The sequence below is a fragment of the Rhinolophus sinicus genome, linkage group LG06 (assembly GCF_036562045.2).
Source record: "Rhinolophus sinicus isolate RSC01 linkage group LG06, ASM3656204v1, whole genome shotgun sequence".
Classification (NCBI taxonomy): Eukaryota; Metazoa; Chordata; class Mammalia; order Chiroptera; family Rhinolophidae; genus Rhinolophus; species Rhinolophus sinicus.
In genome coordinates, this window is record NC_133756.1 from 153,463,329 (window position 1) to 153,478,967 (window position 15,639).

Below are 15,639 nucleotides of genomic sequence, written 5' to 3' on the forward strand. Positions count from 1 at the left end.
TAGCAGTTTCCACTTATTTTCCTCATTTTTTAACCAGTCATCTCCATAAATACTCCCTTGCCTGCAGCTTAATCGAAGTAGTATCATTATTGCCCCTGTTGGGAGAGGTGTTCATGCAGATAAGAAAAGAAGGCTCTGTTTTGTTTATTTTGTTTCTAGGTGTTTTGGCTACAGAGGCCCTTAGAATAAAGTCAGGCAACATTTCGTTTTCTTTCTTCCCTACAGGATATATTTTGGGGAAGTTCAGCTGAATGGCTTAGGAGAAGGTATGTACCAAGGCTGAAAACTGTTTGGAATGTTAAGAGTGCTCCTGGCTTCAGAGATGGGCTTGGGTGCCACCTGTAATATAATATGCAACTTGTGATTTTAATGTGCTTGATACGAGTACGGAACAGACAGATAGGTAGTCCAAAGAGATGCCAGGGAATGACTGAATAATTTTCCCCAAATTCCAATCATTCAGCATTCTTTCTATGCAATTGACTGTTTCCTAATTTTCCACGAAATTAGGAAATATTCAATGTTTCTGATGAGCATCAGTTTTGAAAAATTGGAAAGAAAACCAGGATGCTTGGTTGGAAGTATCACCTGCAGGGCCCTGGCCCTTTCCCATTCTTGGTTCTGGGTGGGAGCTTGAGTGAGATGCGGTTACTTCTAAATTTGAGGTGTTTGTGTGACAAATTCCCAGTGCCCCTGTGCTGTCTCCCTGGGCACGTGACACATCTGGGCAGGGTTGGTTAGGACTTGCTTAAGCTTTAGGATTAACAATTGTTTTACCTCTTTGAAGGTAGTTTTGTCTGGAAATAGAATGCTGTTTCCCCTGGTAATACTAGGTCAGCATAGAATTAATTGAAAGAAACATAGCATGTGTGCACGCACGAAATTGAGACCGCTACACTCCAGGTGCTAAATGGGTAATGCCAGGGTTATATAGGCTGAGTGAGTCACGGAAAGCAGACTGGGGACAGTGTTGCTGTTTTCTGGACAGAGAGCTAGCTGTGTATCTCCTCTAGGTTTCCAGACCGTCCGCGTCGGGACCGTGGGCACCCCTGTGGGCACCGTCACTCTCTCTTGTGCCTACAGGATCAACTTGGCTTTCATGTCCGCCAGGTGAGGACGGGGCACTAGAATCCAAAAGGACCCTTTCAGAGATAGTAAGGTTTTCGGCCCAAATTCCATGGCTAAGCTTACAGTTCAGCTTTGCCATTGCTGAAATCAGTCCCCTTCTGAAGTAGAAAATCAAGAGAGAGCCCAGTTTCCAGATGGAGAAACTGAGTGTCCCACAGCCAACAATGCAGAGATGGTGGTTTATAGTTCGGGATGCAATAGTTAAGGCTCTGGTGGTTCCAGCTACTGGATATTAGGTGAGAGGCCCTCCGAGGATCGCGGGGGGCTGGCAAGGCGCTCTAACAAATATTGCAATCTGCTTATTGCATTACAGGCAATTTGAGAGGACCCCACCTATCATGGGGATTATCATTGATCACTTCGTGGACCGTCCCTATCCCAGCTCCTCGCCCATGCACCCTTGTAATTACAGGTGAGGAATATGAAAGGCACTTTCCCAAACTGCAGCTGAGCAGAAGAGTCCATCTTGTACACCTTTATCAGCCCTCACCGGTGGGCAGGAGGCAGTGATGGAGACCCCACAGGGAGAGACATACAGTGGCTAGCTTCCCTTCTTGCTGCTGCCTCTCAGGCACACTGGCTGGCACTGGGGTTCACAGACTGTCTCAGAAAATTCTTGGACATGTTGTACCTTGACGGTACAGATTTGACTTTTGGTTTGATTTTCCTTAGAGTCTACAAGAGTGGCAGTAATTTATGGAATGTGCTTTGTAAATTAAATGGTTTTCAGATTACCATTGGCACAATTCATTTATAAATCAGAATCAAACATCTCTAAGCCTTGGTCCCAGAAAGCAGTAGTCTCTAGAGCTAGGGGTAGATGTGTATCAGGAAGGACTTGTGGAGTTGGATAGGTTTGTCTTTGGAGTCTAGACTTTTGTTTCACTGCGCTCTGTGGCTGACAATTCTTTGGACGTAACACTGACCAGGCTTAAGAAAATACTCAAATGATATATCAGGTAAGATGTTTGGGTTTAAAAAAAGCAACCATTGTCAAACTCTAGATGCTGTTCTCTGTAAATGTTTGAAATTAAGAAGGACGCAACATAGCTCTCTGCCTGAAACAGTTGTCACAACTTGCATCCTTATCTAACCTCCCTTTGTTCCTTTCTAGAATTGACTGCCATCACCATAAAAATTCATGATTTCTTTTCTTCTTACTATAGAACCACTGGTGAGGACACTGGAGTAACATATCCTTCTGTGGAAGATTCTCAAGAAGTGTGTACCACCTCTTTTTCCACCTCCCCGCCATCCCAGGTAGGGGGAAACGGGTTCTGGGGTGGTGGTAGTTATTTGGTACATATATGGGCCTTATGAAGTAGTGTCAAAATTTATGGTTTCTTTTGGTAGTGATGGTGATTGTTCTGTGGGGGGTTCTTTTGAGGGCTGAGGGAGAGCCTTCTTATCCAGCAGGTAATATTGCAATGTTTCTAATTGGTAAACATTCTTAACCCACAAGATTACACGTAACCTTTGCCTTCGTGGGACATCTTAAAATTCCCTAGAAAATCAGTCACAGAATTGCATGTGCGTTCTCATACCAGAGAGCTACTCCGACCTACACTTGTTAATTTGGTAGCTACTTCTTGTTCAAAGTGGTAAATATGGTTCCTAATAAAGAAAGAAGTGCAAAAGTAGCCAATAATTATTTAGCATAAAATGCCAGTAAGAAACCAGCAGTGCAGTTTTTCTTAACAGTTGACGCTGATTTCTGCCTATCTGCATTCTCTATCTGGACATTTTTTTTCCCCTCCCCTTCTTCTGCCTTCCCCCACTCCCGGCTCCCCCACTCCGGTTCAAGCCATTGTTTCTCAGTCTAGTTGACTGAGGGAGCTCCTACAGCTCCCTTGCCCATGCTGGTGTTATGAGCCTTGCCCCCCCGCCCCCAAGCACTCGGTTGCCGGTCATCGGTTGGCTGCTCACGGCGTCTCTCACCGGTTGCCAGCCACTCGTGCTGGCCTCCGGCCGCTTATGGCAGCACATGGTAGCTCACAGCAGCCCACTGCAGCACACAGCAGCTCACGCCGACCTCCGGCTTCTCAGGGCAGCCCAGCTCCAGAGAAAGCTGTTGTTCACAATCCTAACTGTAGTGGACGCAGCTCACTGGCCCATGTGGGAATCAAACTGGCGGCGCTCCAACCACCTGAGCCACCAGGCCAGCCCTATGTGGACATTTTTAGCCATTAATTTTTCCACTTGAGTCCATCTTCAGTGTCAGACTGATTTTCATTAAAACATAGGCTCCAAGTATGTTCTCAGCTTCCCACGAGGAACTGTCTGTGGCCTTGTATAATGTATGTGGTACTGAGACTGCTTCGGCTGGGGAATCATTTCTGCCAGCTGACTGGATATCGGGGCGCATTTCTCCCCTTCCACCCTGAATCATTCACCTTCTGCCTCGTTGCCTGCAGACTGCTGCTGTCCCTGCCCGTCATCTCCACTAGAACCTCCTCTTTGACTTTCACGTGAGATGGTTTCTTCTAGGCCAGCTCAGTTCTGCTTTCCTTTAAACTAGCCCCAGATTATCCCCTTTCACCGTCTTATTTTGGGACCCAGCAAATAAATTTGCTATCCACCGGTTTTTATCTTCTATGTTTTTTAAATTAAGAAAACATTTAAATTTATTCCATCCTAGGTTGTTAGGAGATACTGGATTAAAATTATGGTGCTAATGTGTTTCAGGAGCACAAGAATTTAGCTCAAAAGCTAACTTAATGTGTATGGAGGACATTACAAAATCCACGGATACTTTATTTCTATTGTCCGAATTTAGTTAAAGAGATTTTTGTTGTAAAGTCACCTAGACGGTTTGCTTTGGGGGTGTGGGGATTGTTCCCCTCCCCCCACTAATATACATAGGCATGAGTATTGCCACTGCTCCGGGAGGGTAGCTTCTGGTACACTTACTGACAGAGCAGTACTGACCAAAAATTGGGGGGAAAGTCCACCTTCTTAATAGTAGGAGCACATGAGTGAGAGTAAATTAATTTTTAAATGATCAAAATGTGAATATGTGAAGTTTAATGTTCATTAAACGGTTTTATTTTGTTTTACAAGTAATAAGTCATGAACAATAAGGATGTGACTTGGGAGATATAAGGGATGGTGAAGCTGGGACTTAACAAATCTATTTGTCTCTTTCGCTGATACAGTGGAAATTTGACCCAACTCCAAAAGTGAAGGGAAGCTAAGTTGTTTCTGAACCTGATGTTCGCATAAGTTTGTCAGCCTGTGTAAGAAGAGCCTATCTTTTTCATGGTATCAATTGCCTGCTGTGTCTTGTCACAGTTTCAAAGTAGATCACACCAAGATCCTATCAAACACCCTGTGGGTGAGCCCTGCCCCTGTCCCTGAGCACCTCTATTCAAAGCTGCTACCGTCTGGTGCAGAAATACTCATTTTGAACAGAGAGAGAAAATCATTTGTCATCAGGTCATCTCATTCCTGTAACACCTGAAATAGTTTCTTTGGTTTAACCTAGGGAATTGCATAATTGTTCAACAACTTCTATTGGAGCTTTTGCTAGATTCCAGTAAATATACGTTAATGTGATGTTTGTTTTGCCAACACAATAAGGATCATTGGGTCATTTGGGCACAGAGTTGAGTCAAGAAATAGTTGTGACCCTGAACCTGGTACTGTGACTTAAGGGCCGACCTCCAGTTCCAAGCATTAATCAGCTAATTGGTGAGACTTACTAAAGATGGAACAGCAAGACCCAAAATAATCATCATGCCCGTAATTAGCTTTGAAGTCATAGGAGTTTTGAAAGTGCCCCAGTTTTTACTCCATCAAGTTCTCCTGCACCATCGGAGACTGTAAGAACACACACAAATGCATGCACGCATGCGCACACTCAGCCCTATGCCTGCGTACACCCCCACTCATCTTCCCTGGGATGATAAAGTGTGCCTCTAGGTACCTGAGTATTTCAACGTTCCAGCCAATAAATGTCAACTGTCTAAACCTGTTCCTGAATATTCTGGGTCCCCAGGAAAAGGCCTTCACCTAACTTCTCTTTTTTCCCCCTTCTTCCGCTTACCCCCCCACCGGTTCAAGCCGTTGTCGTTTCTCAGTCTAGTTGTGTAGGACACAGCTCCCTGGCCTACGCTGGTATTATGAGCCTTGCACTCCCCCCAGCTGAGGCAGTCGGTCGGCCAATCACGGCAGCTCTCGCCTGTTGCCCGCTGCTCACGATGGCTGCCGACGGCCACTCCTGGCAGCACACGATAGCACACAATAGCCCATGACAGCACACAGCAGCCCAGCTCCAGGGACAGCCATTGTTCACAATCTTAGCTATAGAGGGCACAGCTCACTGGCCCATGTGGGAAATGAACCGGCAACCTTGGCATTAGGAGTGTGGCACTCCAACCACATGAGCCACCGGGCCAGGCCGGCCCCCACTCTAACATTTTAATCTCAGCGTCCCCATTCATCCTGAGCCTGCTCTCGGGCCATTCCTGTTGGAAGCCTTTCTCTAATGTCCTCCCATCCTCTTGACTAAAGACAGACTAATCTGGGTTCAGGTTTCCCTGTTTTGCCAAGTCATCCCAGCTCGACTCAGCTTTGTTCCCCACCTGCTCCTCAGGGACACACGCAGGTGATGGAGCACCCTGGGATAAACATCTCTTCAGACCCTGCCAAGTTGTCCTTTTGGGAAAGCAGCCCTGCAGCTTTCTCCCTGCTTCATGCCTGACTTCCATTGTGCATTTCAGCCTCTATTGCTACTGCCCCTTCGGAGTTTTTTTCACTTCTTTCTCAAGTCCCTTTTCTTTTTTCTTGTTTCTCCTGTCTCTGTTTGTATCTGTGCACAGTGTGTGTTTACTGTCACAAAGGCACATTTTCAGACCCCTACTCCTGTGGTGACGGATACCCTGAGGGTCCCCATGGCAGGACTGGCCTTTTCCCATCAAGTGAGTCCATACTGGGAAGAAGGGGATAAATCAGATGGCATTTTTTTTTGTTTAAAAATTGTCAATAAAGTAAAGGACAGGGTATAGCTATTTAAATGTCCCCAAGTGTTCTGTGGTTGTGTTGAGGCTTGATGATTGATTTTTAACAGGACATAGCCATAGCAAAGCAGCCCAAAATAGGACTTGATTTGCCCCTCCTCCTACCATTGATGTGAAAAATACTTGGAGTTATTTATATCTTATTTCCAAATAAACAATCCAAGAGTGGTATTCTTTTTTTCTCAACATAAGTAGGAACCCTCCCATACTCAGTGGTGATGGAGGGTGTGATTAGAGAAGACGCTTTCTGTTTCAAAGGGACGTCAGGGACAAAGGAGCAAATAGAATGACCTGGGAAAAACTGATGATTTGGCTCCAGGTTCTGCCCAGGCCTGTGCTCCACAGATGTGCTGGGCTGGAAGCCGAAACAGTTAGCTGAGCCCCTTTGAAAAGGGGAACAAGGGATTCATTTGAAGCCTTTGGACGGCTGCAGAGCTGGGAACCTCAATCCCGCTGCAGCCAAGTATGTTTTTTCATCTATAAAGTGATGGCCTGGTCTGCCTTTAACCCTTCCATCAGGCCCCTGTACCGGGGGGATGTGGGCTGGGGTCCATTCCTTACCTGTCTGCTGAGCTTGGTCGTTAGTGTGCTCTAGGGTTTTACCTGTTTTGTCCTCCTCCTGTCCTCCGCTCCTCTTTGTTTTTCTCTTGCTTAGCTCTCAAGCTCTCGCCTTTCCTATCAGCCTGCTGCCCTGGGCGTTGGATCAGCTGACCTGGCTTATCCAGCGGTGTTTGCTGCTGGCTTAAACACCACACACACTCACCAGGTATCTTTAAAGACGGAGGACCCTGGGGCTTCCTGTGCTTCCCCGCCCCATTCCCTGAGGCAGTTGAGGGGCCTTTGCAGACACCAGTTTTATGCTAAGTGTTCCAAAGCAAAGCTCCTCTCTCACTTTGGAGGCCTAAGGTGACTCTGAGAGGAAGGAGCCTCTTAGACTCGAGAAAGGAAAGAAGAGCTTCCCAAGTGTCTTCTCCCTCTTTCCTTTCCCTCTGTAGTCATTGCCATGCATGTCTAGGAGCTGAGTCCCAGAGACGAGAAAGAGCCAGGGTTCCCTGCCCACTGGGTGGCAGCATTGGTGATGGAAAAGCTGGAAAGCAGATGCCATCATGCTAGGTCGTGAGTGTCCCCTCCTGCCTGACACTGCTACTGTATTTTTCCACTTTTCCCCAAAGCTAATGGTTCCTGGGAAGGAAGGCGGGGTACCCCTTGCTCCCAACCAGCCTGCCCACGGCGCCCAGGCTGATCAGGAGAGATTGGCAACCTACACCCCTTCTGACGGGGCCCACTGTGCTGCCACACCTTCCAGCAGGTGAGTTCACGTCTTGGCTCTGCCCCTGCACAGGCCAGCCAGGGGCCTGTCGTCCCTGACATCCCTGACACGTGTGCTCATTTGGTCTTAGTAAAGAGTAACTTTCAGCACTTGCTCAGGCGAGGCATCTGCTCCCCAAATGTGGAAACCTTTAAGTTCCCGATAGAATCTTATATTGCAGCTGGTCTATAAGGCAGCTGGCCCTAACTTTGCGAACAGCAAGTAGCAGGGGCTCGGCTCTCCATTCAGTGAAGGGGTTTCTCAGATGTTTTTCTCTTACACAAGATTTATTCCCTCGAAGTCGGGCTTCCATTTACCATAGCCCTGAAGTCTGGGGCCACGGTGTGTCTGTGGTGCCAGTTAGGATGGAGTCGCGTGTTCTGCTCGAGTGCCTCATGGAGATCCTTGTGGAACGCCTCTTCTCCCTCATTAAAACCTGTTTAAAATCTTTGTCTTTTTTGGTTACAGAAGTGATATATTCCGTGAAATTCAAATTATAAAGACACTGATTAGGTAGAAAATGAAAGTTCTCATAATCCCACCCTGCAAAAATCACCACTGTTACCTCCTGTTAAAAGACGAGAGGCTCTCAGAAGGGTGAAGCAATGTGCCTCAGAGCAGTTAGCTCGCAGGATGGCCAGGCACACGCCGGCTCCGTGGGCTGCAAGCCCATGCCACTCTTTCCGTGACACGGAGTTCTCCCTCGGGAAGCGAGGCTCTCTTGTCCTCCCCTGCCTGGAAGGCCCCTGAGATGATATTGGTTGCCCTGTCACATCCTAAATGAAGGAATTCCTGGTATTTCTTTTTTTTCATTCCCACAGTGGAGCGGTGGGAGGGAAATTATTTGGGAAGCTCTTTTTGCGCTATCCATCAGGAAAAGTAATGACTTTCATTCCTGACCGCCCAAACTTCCGTCCTCTCACTCCTCCCCCGTTAGATACTTAAAGGAAGAGCCTATTAAGTCATTTTACATGCTGGTTTTCTGAGCCCCAACCCTGCAGCATGTCGGAGTAGCTCAAGACAGAGGACCCAGTGGAGGGGATGCTTCAGCCCAGGCCGTCCCTCGGTGCCGGCCCCCGCTGGCTTCTGTCCCATAGGCACTTGGAGTGCACAGTTCTCCCCACGTTGCGCTCCCACTTTTGGCTAGAGGAACTTTCCTGTCCCCTGCTACTTCAGGGCTGTGACTGCTGGTCTGGCAGCCACACTATGGGCCCGTGTTTCTGCCGCGTGGAGCCCCTGCTGTCGTCCAGGACTCAGCGTCAGGATGGAGGGCTGGCTAGCGAGGGGGAGGCATGGGGGCAGCCACACTGAACGTGTGGTTACTAGACGTTGCTATACCGAGGGATGGTTGGTGGTGAGGACAGGGGAGGGGACATGGTACAGAGCACAGAGGGCCTCATCCCAGGTGATCTGTCACGGAAAAGCTCCGGCTAGAGAGTCAAACTTGGGACTCCTGTCTTGGAGTAATGGCAGTGTCCCTTGTGAGGTAAGGCTTGAATTTAACATTGTATTGTAAACCATTCAGTCTTACTAGTATTTTTAGATAACAACAAAACAAACGTCAGATGGAGACCAGCTGAAATCTGGTCTGTAATAGACCAGTCTGGCTCTGTAACAGATCACTATTGAAATTACAGTTAAGAGAGCTGCTTGCCCACATGTACGCTGGCTGTGCGCACAGTAACTTGTGCTTATCATTGGTGGTTCCCATTCAACTTTATGTAAGCCTTCCACAACTGTAACACTAAATTTCATTCACATACGAATAATTTTTAGTTGTTCTAGGAAATGTAGCCCTCCGCTTTCAACTGAAAAGGGGAGGGTGACAGTGGCAGTAGCCAGACCACCATCTTGCCATCTCCCACGTGGGTGAGCAGGTGGCGGCAACTCCTGCGCCAGGCTGCAGCCCCACAGGTAGTGGGTTCATGGGGGACTAAATAGGCTCTGCTGTGACTTGAGAATGAGTACTGACATGACCTTTCTTCTCCAGCGAGGGTACCGAGACTGTGTCAAACAGCAGTGATGGACGGGCCTCTCCCCATGACGTCCTGGACACCATCTTTGCCCGAAAAGTGGGGGCTTTTGTCAACAAACCCATCAACCAGGTGATTTTTCTGCCACTGCCACCTGTGAGCATGTCTGAGCCCTTAGAGTGAGGCCTTACGGGCAGGTCTCTTAACTGGAGAGCTGTACAGTCACTTCAATTGCATGCAAGTGGTGTGTGTGTGTGTGTGTAGAATTTTTGTGAAGAGAGTTAACAACATGTGACACCCCTCCAGAAAAAAATTAAAAACTATTGTTCTGTGATCTTGTAAGCGTCCCATAGAAGAGGGAGACTAGACACCATTAGTCCCAGCACAGGGCACTGACGTGTCACTGCCCCAGCTGAGCTTGAAATTGGAAGTTCCTCCTCAGCTCTGCCAGTGAAAACTGTAATCACTGAATTACTGTGGGTCAGGCTTCCCATGCTGACTTCCTGGGGTCTTGGGGAGCTCTAACCCACGTTTATTCTGTGGGCATGTGATGGGACGTGTGGGGGTTGGGAGGGTCTCAGCAGTACAGGAACCTGAGGGCGGCGTGGTCAGCCTGGGTGTGTGAACGTGCTGGGCCTCCAGGCTCCTGGCAGCCTCTAAGGAAGCACGTGACCTGGGGCAGCGGCAGGCCCTAAGACTTCCTCCTGTGTCTCTTCAGGTGACCCTGACCAGTTTGGACATACCCTTTGCCATGTTTGCTCCCAAGAATTTAGAGTTGGAGGGTGCTGATCCCATGGTGAGTCCACCATTGACTAAAGTTTCCAGCGAGACGGGCAGGCTCATCGTCCTTCCTGGGCGAGTCCCTGTGTCTCCACGGACTGTTAGCCTCTCCGCTGCTGGAATTGCAGCCAGTGTTGGGTCCCTTCAGAAGCCTCGATTGTTAGCAGAAACTGACACGCAGTGCCCAGAGCCAGCCCCTGCCCACCTCTGCCTTGTTCTGATGCAGGTGAATCCTCCAGATTCCCCAGAGACTGCATCTCCTCTCCAGGGCAGCCTGCACTCTGACGGCTCCAGCGGGGGCAGCAGCGGCAATACCCACGACGACTTTGTTATGATTGACTTCGTAAGTTGCCGTCGCCTTCTGCGACCTTTGCTGTCCCAGGGGACATATCTAGGGCATCGTTGCACTTGAACAGGACTTCCTTCACAGGGACCAGATGGGCTGGTACAGACGGAGGGGATGGGACAGGCGGGCGCCCAGCTGCACAATGTATGTGGGGAAGCTGCCCTCATACCCTGCTTGGGAGACATTTGGAGGACAATGAACAATAAGGCATTTTGTGTCATGTCTTTGGTTGAAATTCATAATGCAGTTCAGCTATAAATGGGGATTTTCCAGTGGTATCCATGTAGGTCCTATTCATGCCTGAAGACACAGCCCCATGCTAAGGAAAGGAGTTTGAAACACAGGGATATAGTCCTAACCAGGGGAGAGGAATGTTATCGCTAGGATTGGAATTCAGCTGCCAGAAGAGAAAGATGTAAAGACTCCTAAGGTTAGCCTGGAGGAACCTTTTCTTTGAAAATTGCTGGAAAGAATGAGGGTTATTCAGAGTTTATCTCCTCTGATTTTCCTCTTTGGTTCAAGGTAAGCTAAACTGAGTTTGTCTTGTTTTTGAAGAAACCGGCTTTTTCTAAAGATGACATTCTTCCAATGGACTTGGGAACCTTCTATCGTGAATTTCAGAACCCCCCTCAGCTAAGCAGCCTCTCCATCGATATCGGGGCACAGTCCATGGCTGAAGACTTGGTATGGAGACCCCTCCCCTCACCCACCTAATGCGCTGCCCTCCCTTCCCCCTTTGATGGTCATTTCTGCTCCACAGACCCAGAAATTTCTTCCTGTTCTTCCCCCTCCCATACCTCCCATCTTCCCTGTAACAGGAAAGAGACACTTTGAGACCATTATCTTCTTTAGCTCACACTTGAGATTTGCATTCTGCCTGACAGTCATTCTCTTGGATTTGCTTGTACTTCCTTCCTCCTCTTTTCTGCATCCACTCAGCATTACTGACACACTCCTGTTGTTTGGTGCCCGATGTCTTCTACTTGTTCTTGCCACTAAGCCAGGCTGCTCCGCCCGCTCTTGCATTCAGCTGTTTAGCTTGGCAGGCAGGTGCCAGTGGTGCAGGGCAAAAGAAACGTGGGTCCTGGGCGTTGGCCTCCTTGCCGTTTCCCCAGAGAGCTCGCTCCCTCAGCCTGCGGGTCTCCTCGTGTTCACCCCTATGTCCTGCTCCTCGCTGTTACCACCACATCTCCGCTCAGGATAGTCTGTACTTCCTGCCTCTGAAGGTCAGAGGAATGCCCTGAAGAGCCACAAACTCTGGGTGTCCCACACCACGAGAAGTCAGGGTCCCTCTGCCTGACATGGAAATTTCACCTCCTCTGCTGAAATCAGAGGAATGGCTCTCGGAATAGCTGCCCTTGATTTGCTTTAAACAGAAAAGCATGCTCAGTGATAATAACAATACAGTAATAATGTCATTATTTTCAACATTTATTGAGGTGTCAGACATTTTTCTCAGTGCTCTACGTGAATCTTCAACAGCCCCAAGAGGCAGGTTTTCTTAACCCAGTTTACAGATGAGAAAACGGACACTGAACAACTAACTTGCCCACGGTCACACTGAGCCTGCAAAACAAAGCTTTGGTCCCTGAGAGTCTGGCTTCTGCTTCTAGGCTCTTAACCACTGACTCCCCAGCCTCTCCTTTGACACATGGTTGGAGGGAACTGGAATCCAGAGGCTCTCAAAGTGAGGCTGCAGCCAGTCCTAGCCCACGGCCCCGCCTGCCAAACCTGCCTTGCCGTCTGGCGTGTCTGGGCCACTTTATAGGTTCTCAAGTGGCAGACGGTCCCACCTCTTCCAAGTACCTTGGGCCTGTCAGGGAACCGTGCATGATGGTTTAAATTCTTCAGATGCAAATTCATCAGTGAGATAGGCCACCTGATTAGGGTCAGATTTTTTTTAATAGTTGGTACTTGAGGGCAGCTAAACGTCTCCTGGTTCCTTTTCCTTCTCTCTCAGCCCCTCTAACGCTCCCCCTCCTTAGCGGGCGTAAAGCTGCACCACAGACCTGCTAAGTCACAATCTGTTAGGCGTATGGTTGGGACTGACTTGTTCACGTGCCCCCATGGGGATTCTGATGCCCAGCACGGGGGGGGTGAAGAAATCTTTTATAAACTTTTCTTAATTTTGAGCACTTTAAACATACTCTCATATTCTAGTGTCAGTCTAACCTGTGCCAAAGATATTTCACGTTTCATTTCTCTGTGTCACCCTATTACTGGTGTCGTCCTTTTCTGTCTCATGAAATATGTGGCCCACTTGGATTCCCCAGGGGGTCTGTCTGTCAGACCCCCTCCCCAGCCCCCACAAAACCCTGCTGGACAGAAGCCCTCCGTCCTGAGCCTGCTCAGCCGCCCTGGGTTCTCCGGCGCTGCCAGCCCAGCTCAGCTGTGCTCCCGGCCTTAGCCCACGATGACTGGGCTGGCCTTCTCGCCTCTTCAAGGTCCTGCCAGCTGATGAGCAGCTCTTCTCTCCCCTCCTGGTACAGGACTCACTACCAGAGAAGCTGGCTGTGCACGAGAAGAATGTCCGAGAATTTGATGCCTTTGTAGAAACCCTGCAGTAAAAGGTGGTGTCCTCGAGTACCAGCAGCGTCCCCTTTGTGTGGTCCCAGGAGACAGAGAGCCTCCCACTCATCAGCTGCTCCCATCCCTCGTCCTGCTCCAAGCCAGGTGGAGGGGAGGCTGGTTTCCCCCATGGGGACCCAGAAGTTCCTGCTCTTGCACCTCCTGGAGACTCCATGGCAGCAGTCAAATCCAGTAATAGCGTTTGAGAGGACTCACCTCTGGCCTTGGAGATGGGAAGACCCTTTAACAAAAGGGCCATCTGCTTCCACCACCCATCAGCAACTGCTTCACAGAGGCTGGCATGTTCTTCCCCTGCTGGCCCCTGGCCCTGGGGCTGCCCTGCAGCTGACCCCTTGCCTGCCTGCCATTACCAGCAACCATTTGACATTCCAGCTGGTAGCCCAGGGACTGGTGTGGAGGCAGAAAGAGGAAGGAGACTGTGCTGGGAGGAAGAGGGAAGGGGTCCTTCAGGCTCTTGGTTGTCTCCTGTAGTTCTGGTATCTTCTTCCTTTCTCCCCCTCCCCCTGCCCCTGCGGCTATACTGTTGGCAATATGGCAGGCCTCTTGCCCAAGATGCTGAGAACTCCGAAGTCAGCCAGCCCCACCCCTGAAGGTTGTGCCAGGCCCTCCCTTGACAGAGGGTCTGAGCAGCCCTGGTGGCTGCCTGTGCGTGGCTCCTCGGCTCCACGGAAACAAGCCCGTGTCTCTAGGGTTGGAAGTCACAGCAAACATTCTTCTCTTTCCTCCTTCCCCCTGTTGCTGCTCCTTGGTTATAGAACATGGTAAATATTTATTACTTTCAGAGAAGTCAGATATTTTATAGAGAAAATATGTTTGAAGTTAGATGTTTTCACTTGGGGAAGGTGGAGGGCCTCTTCCTGGGGCAGGGCCTCCCCTCCTGTGGAGGTTCCTCGAATTCTGGGCTGCTGCTCTGGGGACAAGGTGGGAGCCAAGAATAGAGCTGGCTGAGGGCGACACCAACTCCCAGACATGGCCTTGACATGGAACTGACAACAGGTGTTACCGTGGACACCTCCGTATTCCTGCTGAGAGCCTTGGATCTCTCACAGCTTCTGCAAAGGGGCTGTTCTGGCAGCGCAGGAAGGCTTGGGTGCTAACCATGATGGCTTCCAGAGTTGTGCCACATATTATGCCCAGGGGACATTGTGTGTGCCCCCCTGGTGGGCCCAGGGAAGGCCAGACAGGTTTCTTCCTTCTGGGGCAGTTGTCCTGTTTCTCAGGGCTGGGTTATGGGCCTTTTCCTCCTTCCGCCTGGGCCTGGCCACCACCTTTCTTTAATCCCAGGGTCTATACACTGCTCTGAGGTTTACTTGTGGCTTTGGTTCCTAGTTGAGAAACTAACGCTGGGCATGTGATTGACTTAACCTTTCAGGAGCCGTTACTTGAGTAAGTCGAGTGCCTAGCCCCACCCACCTACTGTCTGTCCCTCTCCCAACCTCCCCCGTAGTCCTGGCCATGGAAAACTAGGCCGGCCCCATTCCTCCTGGCCCACCTGGGGTATTCATTGGCAGCAGCTGTCCTGCAGTGGAGCACGTGGCCCTCAGTTGCTTGTTAGTAAATGCATGTGATGTTGTTCCCACCTACAAGGCTGATCTCTGCGAGCTGGATTGGGCTCTGAGGCTGTGTCAGGCTGAGCTCTGCCCCTGTGCATGCATTCTGCTGCCACAAAGAAGTGTTCCCAGCACTGGTGTCCAACTGGCCGTCCTGTCTTTGGGCCAGAGCATACCCAGGGCCCGCTAAATCAATCTACCTTTCCCCCAGGCCCGAGCGCTGAGAGGGGCGGAGGCCCCTTGTAAGTTATTGATTGTCCCGCCACCCCCGCACCTGGTCCTGATGTCTCAGCCTCTGCCCTCCCGTTGAGGCCACGCATGGAAAAGCCCGTTAAATATTGTCCTCTTTGACTTCTAATTGTTGGCCTGTGCAGGCAGCAGCCTTCCTTCAGGACCCCATCAGTGAGAGGCCAGGGAGGCTGAGCTGAACCTGGGAGGAGCAGAGCAATTGTCAAGGCCGGCCCTTGCCCCTCAGCCCTGTCCAATCAGAGGTATGAGCCCTAGACTGACTCGAACACCTGAGACAGGCCTGGGACCAGCCATCTGCCTGCAGGTGGCGGAGTCCCTTCCTCCAGCCTGCCTTGTTTGGAAATATTGGATTATACTTTAAAATGTATTCAAGAGATTTCCAATAAAATTTTTTCTGTACTTTACAGCTTCCTGTCCTGCACGTTGTGTAAAATTCTAGCCCACTGCCTCCCACTTCTGTATAGGCCCGGGTCACTGACAGGCTCCGTGGGAGGAGAAGGGTGGTGCAGTGTGAAACGCAGAAAGGCTGCAGGCAGGTTGTTTGGAGTCTTGGGGCTTGGTCACTTTCCAGCTGTGCAAACTTGGGCTGGCCATGAGACCTCCTAGAGCCTCGTTTTCCTGGGCTATAATGTTCTCATTTCAGGGGCTCGTATGTGAATATTCAGTGAGATAATGTGTGTGAAATAGACATGCATAT

The 15,639-nt window shown here is 49.7% G+C and overlaps 1 protein-coding gene across 12 annotated transcripts in view; it reads left to right on the forward strand.

Annotated features, from left to right (window-relative positions):
- Positions 1 to 15,346, forward strand: part of ATG13 (autophagy related 13) — a 39,147-nt gene extending 23,801 nt beyond the window's left edge. For 4 of the 12 annotated variants that reach the window (XM_019743605.2, XM_019743604.2, XM_019743603.2 and 1 more), the window contains 12 exons: positions 226 to 266; positions 1,014 to 1,110; positions 1,442 to 1,540; positions 2,295 to 2,388; positions 5,949 to 6,047; positions 6,802 to 6,912; positions 7,319 to 7,455; positions 9,446 to 9,560; positions 10,147 to 10,224; positions 10,435 to 10,551; positions 11,110 to 11,238; positions 13,044 to 15,346. In XM_019743605.2, the coding sequence (XP_019599164.1) occupies positions 226 to 266; positions 1,014 to 1,110; positions 1,442 to 1,540; positions 2,295 to 2,388; positions 5,949 to 6,047; positions 6,802 to 6,912; positions 7,319 to 7,455; positions 9,446 to 9,560; positions 10,147 to 10,224; positions 10,435 to 10,551; positions 11,110 to 11,238; positions 13,044 to 13,121 (1,195 nt within the window). In that variant the 3' untranslated portion in view covers positions 13,122 to 15,346. The remainder of the gene's footprint in view (positions 1 to 225; positions 267 to 1,013; positions 1,111 to 1,441; positions 1,541 to 2,294; positions 2,389 to 5,948; positions 6,048 to 6,801; positions 6,913 to 7,318; positions 7,456 to 9,445; positions 9,561 to 10,146; positions 10,225 to 10,434; positions 10,552 to 11,109; positions 11,239 to 13,043) is intronic. The other 8 variants (XM_019743617.2, XM_019743616.2, XM_019743618.2 and 5 more) reach the window with 5 other exon arrangements.
- Positions 15,347 to 15,639: the final 293 nt, after the last annotated feature.